Source organism: Protopterus annectens, chromosome 7.part1 (assembly GCF_019279795.1).
Source record: "Protopterus annectens isolate FY-2018-M chromosome 7.part1, PAN1.0, whole genome shotgun sequence".
NCBI lineage: Eukaryota > Metazoa > Chordata > Ceratodontiformes > Protopteridae > Protopterus > Protopterus annectens.
In genome coordinates, this window is record NC_056740.1 from 5681970 (window position 1) to 5690923 (window position 8954).

At 35.5% G+C, this 8954-nt stretch overlaps 1 protein-coding gene across 3 annotated transcripts in view; it reads right to left on the reverse strand.

Annotated features, from left to right (window-relative positions):
• The window catches only part of CELSR3 (cadherin EGF LAG seven-pass G-type receptor 3), a 1979827-nt gene that overhangs the window by 200749 nt on the left and 1770124 nt on the right, over positions 1-8954 (reverse strand). For 2 of the 3 annotated variants that reach the window (XM_044078523.1, XM_044078522.1), the window contains exons 29-30: positions 8902-8954; positions 3350-3469 (exon numbers count right to left, since the gene is read on the reverse strand). The exon at positions 8902-8954 is cut by the window's right edge and continues 74 nt beyond it. In XM_044078523.1, coding sequence (XP_043934458.1) covers positions 3350-3469; positions 8902-8954 — 173 coding nt within the window. Of the gene's footprint in view, positions 1-3349; positions 3470-8901 lie in introns of those variants that run through there. The other variant, XM_044078524.1, reaches the window with a different exon arrangement.

The following is an 8954-nucleotide window of genomic DNA, read 5'->3' on the forward strand; positions in this document are numbered from 1 at the left end:
ATGACACAGAGGTCTTCAATAATGCATTCAGGCCAATAAGTCAGACTTCAGGAGATGTAAGCATGTTTGGCCTTGTTTGGGCTCATCTTTACAGCATAACTGGGGAGTGTGGCCATGCTTTGAAATGATTGACTTATAAAAAGCCAGATATATATTTATTCAGAACTGGGTACCAAATGATTGAAACATAAAGCAAAAGAGATCCATAGCAGATGCATAAAATAAATTGGAGGACTCCTGTCTTAAAAGTATGCATTTGTTGAGGAGTTTGATCTCTAGTTAAAAGATATTTGATGAAATGGCTAAAAATATGAAATATCATTAATTCATTCTCCATTTACCTACTTAATCCATTTCAAGGTCACAGGGGAGCTGCAGCCTATCCCACTGCTCAGTGGGCACAAGGCAGATCATTTAAGTCCAAATTAAGCTTGGACACAGCACCATTCCACTGCAGGGTCCACATATACAACCACGCAAGATGCAAGGCATGTATAGCTATGGACAGTTAGGAAGACTGTCAATTCATCTATGGCATGTCTTTGGGATGTGTGAGAAAATCAGAACACCCAAACCAGCACAAGATACTGGGAGGGTATGAAGACTCTGCAGCAAATGTACCTCTGCTGAGGAGTGAAATGGAGAACTAAGCATTGAAAATTATCAGCATTAACTGCAACGTGCTGTGTCACCACAACTTTAATGTTTTCAAACTTGTAAATAAATGATGCTGATATTACAATCTTATCCACAACAGATTACATAGATGACAGAAACCGCAACAAGATGAAGGGGACACAGGCTTACAAGAATCTAATGAGAAAATGATGGAAATTAATAGTAGCAAAATCAGGAAAAGACAGAAGTATAGTTACTTTAAAAGTTGAGATTTTTCTAAAATAAAATGTGAAGAACACCAATGAGTTCAATACAGGTAGAAAAATGTGGGCTTAGGTGATATCAAATGTATCACTGATTAATTGTACCCACTAAAACTGATTCAGAGGTGTTAGGGATGGATTGTGGCTACAAACCACAATCATTTTGTGTTAAGGTAATGCAGTAAACCTGCTGTGTTGACTTATATCTATTGTTCAAGGTGATCTCTAGAATGTGATATGTTGGATTCTCACCATTAAATACTTCACAGTCATGTTTTGCCCACGCTTGCATTCCAATCCTTGCTAATGACTACTTAATGAATTTGAATGGATGCAAAAGACATCAATCATCTTCACTAAGACATGAATTAAAGATGGCTCATAGCAGGGTTTGGGTATGCAGGACAGACAATAAAGACTTTTCTCATCTAGCAAAGAAATGCATTGTTTACACATGTACAAAAGTCAGAATAAAAGAACAGTGACTTGATGTTCCAGAAAGAATAAAGGAACCATGAAAAAAAGAAAACAGGATGTGAGTTGCATTATGTAGTAACCTAATCAAACTGATAAACTTTTGATGACCTTGCATAAAGCATGACAGCAACACGTTGCAGATGGTTCCAGCTATGAACTGTTAATCAGCTTCATCTTATGCTCTGTGCTTAGTTACTGCAGATTTTACTTGCACCCTTTCTGATTCTTTGCAAACCGCATAACCTGGTCTGGGTTACTCCTGAAAAACAGACCACTGGCCTTTTTAGGTGTATCTGCTTCATAAAGAAATAAATGGGAAAAAAAACAAGCATAAAGTAATACGTGCAATACAATGAGAAAACAGTTTTCGAACACAGGAATGACAAGAGGAAAAACACCACATGGATCAGTATAATAAAAAGTATGAGTACAAATAAAGAAACTGCTCTAAATTATGCTTGGCCTATGGATGGCAGCAGACTATACTCTTGTTAGAGAGTATCCCTTATAGAGTTGACACCAAGATAGCACTTTTCCAAACAATCTAGAAATCAGAATGACTGTCTGGTAGCCCAGAAAACACTGTACAAATCCCAGTATTCTGTTTAGTGTTACAGAGAGAATGCCAGTCTTTGTAAAAATGCAACCAAGACTGACTTATTTTACAAAAATCATTGCTATTACAATGCAGACAAGTCAGAAAGTATGGCAAGAAAGACAAAAGAAAACATTTAACCCCTAGTGATGTACCCATTTACATAATAAAATTGTTTTAAAGTAGGTGGGGTGGGTGGAGAATGGTGTGGGGATAGGTGAGGGGATGGATGGCGCAAGAGTGTGGCTTTGGTCTGGTTTTCACTATGGTAAAACATGACAACCCTAATCCTTCATGGCAAAAAACTCTTCGGTGAACTTGACTTATGCTGAAATTAAAAAAAGAAAAAAAGAAGATATCTTTGACTACAGACTGAAAAAATTTACACAAAACACAGCCATCCTTTTCCATTTCCAAGATTACAAAACTCTAGCAAATTCTGCCACTTGCAGTATAAAATATTACATCAAAATATCTTTGATACGAGAGAAGTGGAAGAAATTAGTATAATGCACAGAATTATTCTCAGTAGCCAGTAACACAATCTATCAATTACACTGAACCTTTCAAGTTTTTTTTCTAACTTTATGGCTGCTACTTACAGTGAATATAAAAAGTGTACACACACCCCCCGTTAAAATGCCAGGTTTCTGTGATATAAAAAATGAAACCACAATGAATCATTTCAAAACTTTTCCTACCTTTAATGTGACCTATAACCTGTACAATTCAATGGAAAAACAAACAAATCTGTTAGGGGAAAAATATAAAAAATAAAAAAACGTACAATATGCTAGTTGCATAAGTGTGCACACCCTTAAACTAATAATTTATTGTATGTGCACATCCTTAAACTAACACTTTGTTGAAACACCTTTTGATTTAATTACAGCATTCAGTCTTCTTAGACTTCTACCCAAGAAGACTGAATGCTGTAATTAAATCAAAAGGTGCTTCAAGAAAGTATTAGTTTAAGGGTGTGCACACACAGCAAAGTATTACTTTAAGGGTGTGCACACTTATGCAACCAGTGTATTGTACATTTTTTATTTTTTTTTTTATTTTTTCCCCTAACAGATTTGTTTGCTTTTCAGTTGAATTGTACAGGTTATAGGTCACATTAAAGGTAGGAAAAGTTTTGAAATGATTTATTGTAGTCTCATTTTTTTATATCACAAAAACCCAGCATTTTAACAGGGGTGTGTACACTTTTTATATCCACTGTATAATGCAGTTGCATCGAAAAACAATTATTCTGCTTTCCGTTTCTCTTCTCTGATAACTACATACCATAAGTCTCAGTTTTATTTCAGAAGTTATCATCCTAAAAAATCATGTTTGCAGAATGAAAAATTCAAATACTGAATGAGAAGGGAAAAGTATGAATTTTCTTTACCGTTAACTGTGGTGGTCGAGCGGTATCTTCTCCTTTACTCTTCCTACCCAAACAGATCAGTTTCCAGGCTTCTTGTACTTCCTCGTTCAGAATACAGAACAGCATCAGCACAACAAAGCCCTGCAGAAACAAGGAGATCATCCAGCCACTTTATCTGTGGAATTAAAATGTTAATGTTCCAAACGTGTACACCCTGCCTGCAGTTACAACAGTATTGCACACGCACACTTGCATTTTACAAGTATTACCTCCAAACCCACCCCCATGGACAGCCCAATTTTCTTTGATTTAATAACCAACCAGCATTAAACGAGTGGTATATTCTAACTGTCTTGTGAATATTTTAAGCAGTGGTAGAAACAGCCTTACCTACCAAAGGCCGAATAAAACAATACTACATAAAGCAGTCCATTTGCTTATTTTTCTGTTCTATTTTTGTGTGGTCACATTTAGAAAATAAACTCACATCTAGCTGCTTGTATTAAGTATATAGTAGTAAGGGAGGAGGGGAAAACAGCAGAGCTATCCTGTAGACTACAAACACAAAATCATGTGTTTGTCTGCCCGTACATGGACTTGTACAAGACAAAAGATATACTCACAAGCAATTATTAAAAATGTATAACTGTAATGTGAGAAACACATAAACAAAACATTTGTATAGCACAAAGTTGCATGGAATGCTTAAGTATACTTTAATGGTAAATTATCCCAGACATCAGGGGTTGACCACATACTTATATGAAAAGTGATTTTTGGCATTCTGCATCGCTTACAGAACTTTAATCACTAATCAACGTACATAATATATAATTGAAATTAATTCAACCCTTCACTACAAACCTGGAATGGTAATTGATATATGAACACTTCTAGACTATATCTGAATGCACGATAATATATTTTTAACTTGTTCATACACTGACATCTCCTTTCATGCACATGTAAGCACACACACACACACACACACACACACACACACACACACACACACACACACACACACACACACACACACACACACACACACTTAACATCCAAAATTTCATCCCATGATGATTCTGAGCAGCATTAGTTGCCAACTAGTAGAATCCAGTCTTAAAAGAAATTTAATTAGTACTTTCTTGTGGATGTAGTTAACTTTTAGACTTTTAAAGGAAAGAACTACTATTTTGTAAATAGCATTTATGGTATTCTATAATTAATTAGGACAAATGCTGACATCTTCATTTGCAGTTGTTTTAATAAATCTGTGATGATACTGCTGGAAAATGTGCATGCTTTGTTAAAAATAAGTGCCAATCGATAATATTTAGTTATGTACTTTCCTGCATGGGCATGAAATAATGCACAATCAAGAAAATGTAAAATATCTAGGAAGAGATATAGTATGTACACATCAGTTTTAGTCTGTTCTATACCCCAGCACAGCAACAATTTACAGTGTTTTAGAATTTAACTGGAGTGTTTTACTACAGGCAAAACAAAGATAATACATATCACTAATATACATTTGACATATGTAATGGAATTCAGTGAGATATTTAATCTTAATTAACCATTTGACTTGACATGAACAATTGTAATGCCTCTATAATATTACATTGTGCAGAATCATGTTTTCCAGCTTTGCTCCTAAAGTTCTGAGAGGTACTAAATATCATTCACAATAATGTGGTCCAGAATACTGTACATGTTTTGCAAATAATGATCACTAACAGAAATGTCCAAGTTAAAAAAAAAAAAAAAACAAGAAAACAAACATATGTTGCTAGAGAACAGTTAATGATAATGCAAAGCTTTCAAAGGTAATCGGAGTATGTCAATAATTTCATGGCCTCAGCCTGCAACACAGTTCAGGTCTGTATTATAACCGCAAAACCTCCCATACGCGAATACGGAAACACCGACACATATTGAGCGAACAGCGAAAACGCCGAATGTCCTGAACCGCGAAATTCAAAATGTTGAATCGGCATAGTTGGCCAACCCCACCGCCCGCTACGTACTACCTACCCAAACAAAATAAATAATCTACATACATACACTTAACAAAACCCTACTTCTAACCCTAAACTAAAGCTTACATATATTACTATGTATGCACTTACCTTAACCCGCACCCTGACCCCAAGGTCCGTAACTATTGCACAACTATGTTAAGGAGCTATACTCAAACAAAATAAATAATCCACATATATACACTTAACAAAACCCTACTTCTAACCCTAAACTAAAGCTTACATATATTGCTATTTATGCACTTACCTTAACCCGCACCCTAACCCTAAGGTCCGTAACTATTGCACACTTACCTTAAGGAGCTATACCGGAGAAGGGCCAGCTATGACAATTCGGCATTTCAAATTCCGCGGTTCGCTCAATATGTTTCGATGTTTCCATCTTCGCGCAACTGTGGTTTCTTGGTTGTAATAGGTAACCACACAGTTCACCCCAAGTTCTACTGTGAGTCTGTGAATTAAGGGGTTAGACACCCAATACCTTGACACTGCCATACTTACAAAATTCTATGATACTTTAAAGGTGCAACTGTATTACTTAAAAAACATTAATTAAAAAAGAAGTATAGCAGTTCTTTTCCTTACCAGACAACACATCTAACAGGAGGCAGCACTACCCTGTTCACATGAATATCTTGTCATGAACACTGAAGAAGGGAGAAAAGGAAACAGATAAGATCACACCAATACACACAGCCAAGTTAGCCAGGGTCATGGAGTTCAGTGTTATGCCACTAAATTAAAAGGTAGACACAATTCATTTGACACAATCAACAAAAGATATATTTTAACATAAAGCCCTAGAGAGTACTGTGTGTCAGACAGAAGGAATATAATATTATCAAAATTAAGTCTATTATTTAATTTATCTGTTAAGGAAAGCAACCAGATTGAAGTAAGTATATTTAAACATCCATGTAATTGAAGAGGAAAGTGCTGTCTAACCACAGTTCCACGCCCTTTCTACAGATGAACCAGAATATAAACCAGTCATTTTTACCATTACAACACACAGGAGCCACCAATCCCTTCCTTTTCATTCACTTCACCATCTACTGGTTCAGACACTGAGTCCGGGCATCCAGCGTCCTGCTTTTATTCCTTTCTTCACTCAGAACCTACTATCTCCTCAGAAATATGGGTCTGAGTACTGGCAACACTAAAAAGATACACTGCTCCATAACCTTTATACTTTGGTCTTAAAAAGATATATCTAGTTGTTTTATTCTCTTGGGTTTCATAAGGTCTTTTGAAATACTCTGCAGGTGTTTTTTTTTTAGTCTCTTCCCAAGATCATCCCATAAGGTGTGCATATTAATCTCTGTCAGTACTGTTTCTGATCTGGTATAGTTTTTGTGTATTGTTATCTGGACTACAAGCATTCTGTGTCTTTTCAGAGAAATTGTCTTAACAGCTTCACAAAATAATTCAAAAGGAATCTTAACAAAGTTTTTTTTGCAAAGAAAGAACAGTTCCCTTCATTTTGCTGGTAAAGCTGTATGATATACATGTCTGTGTCGAATGTGTTATTTACCAATTATTCAATTTAAAGTCATTGTAATTATGAAACCATGTACATTACCATTTGTTGTTATTAATTCCAACCCAAACTGTGTACTATTCATCAGTATTGTTTCTTACATGTGTTACATTATGGTCTTTATAAATGACATTTAGAGTAACACAGATAAAAACATTACAGGTCCTTAGAAAGAACATTTAGAGTAACACAAATAAGAAACAATAATTGATTTGAGAATCTTACTATCATCCACGTAAAGGTTTACCTGCCCTTCAATTCTGGCCCACATGTGGCCTTCAAACACATTATGGAAAGTAGTCCAAGTCTAAGTGACCCATACCACAGCAACTTCCATTTGCAATAACAATTGTTCCCTGTTTGCAAGGTCTCCAGAATAGTGTTTCCTGTCAACTCCACCATCTATTCAGTAAAAAAACCACAGCCTGCTTTCTTGACCTTCTGACTCAAGACTTCAGTAGAGCATGGCAAATCATCATACCTGCAGTGTGTCTGAACTGATTTATACTACCGGAAACCCTTTTTTTTTTGATCTTACAAAAGCCAAATGTAATGCAGATCACCCTCTCATTCACATCAGGAAGGTATCTTGAATTTCCTATAGAAATTAAGGAGACAATCTACCCCTTCATAATGCAGCTTAGCCTCTGTTCATTGACAATGCGGTTCCTGGAGTTATTTGTGTACACAGGAATCCTTACTCCACCTAACCTTAAAGTTCTAAAAATTGAAATTGTCATTAAACGTGATCATTATAATTACATAGGTCATATAAACCACTGTAAAACCTCCATTAGGTGTATAAATGGCAGTTGTTAATGTTATTAAGGTGTTGCTTTTCACAAAGCACCACTAACAATGCTAAAAGCACATAATATTAAACATACAATAAATATAGGGAACAAAATAAACAAGTAAATATTAAAATTGCAAGTAAAACTGTTAGCTCCATTATAAATATCTGCACAGTTAATGAATATATTCAGAAGAATATTTACAAAAGGGCCTTCTGTTCTGTAGTGGTTATACATTCTTTATTTTCCATTTTCTGAGAGGTTGTGTTTTCAGAGTCTGGCTACAACGTCACGTATGTTGTGTGACAGATTTATAATCATTATGATTATGAGCAATATACAATTTTCTGGATTCAAAATCTTATTAGGTTTTTGTGACAATCTTTTTGCAGTCTGATAGGACAGAAAGCCATATAACCTTTACATTAGCAATGGCTTTATTGCTTCATTACAAATGGTAAATGGAAACTTGGCAACATCTCAGCAAACTATCACATGTCTCCCTCACAGAAATGTCCTTAGAGTCTACAAATAACGTCTTTCCTCTCTCTCTCTGTCTCACTCAGCAACAGTTATGTAGTATGTGTATAGAAAACTTCTTAAATCATTTTCTCTCGCCTATCTTTTCCAAAAATACCTTTACAGTCTTGCTATTTTCCATATTCTGTCTTTATCAATCCACAAGGCATATGTACTTCCAAGACAGTAGCAAACTAGAGATTTCTAATTTTAATAAAAGTTACTATACTATTACTGCTGCACAAAATATGGCTAAGATTCTGATAATCCAAAATTATGTTAACTGCTGACATTTTTCTTCACATCTAAACATTATTTCTATTTAATAATAAATGTGGACATATTTTGAAGAAATAGTCTAACCCTTCTTATCTGGTGGGTCATAACTACCTCTCGCAGTCAAACATCTAATTACAAGGAATGGGATTCTTGGTCATTGCAGTCCATCTAGCTGACTGACAGAAATAATTTATGGCCTTGTGATTTCAAGACTTCTCATTTTAAATAATACATTAGTTTCCTAAGCAAAAGGTATTAAAAACAACAGTATAATGCAACCCTGCTGCTAGTAGTTAATACAGAAAGGCTACACATGGCATAAGTAACTGACATCACCATTGACCCCGTGGTGTGAACTTATCAGGGTTTGAAAGACAGCACTCAAGGTAGGGAGGTTACCTGCACACAGCAGAGGACAATGAAGAGGTAGTGGAAAGCCAAGACACTGTTAT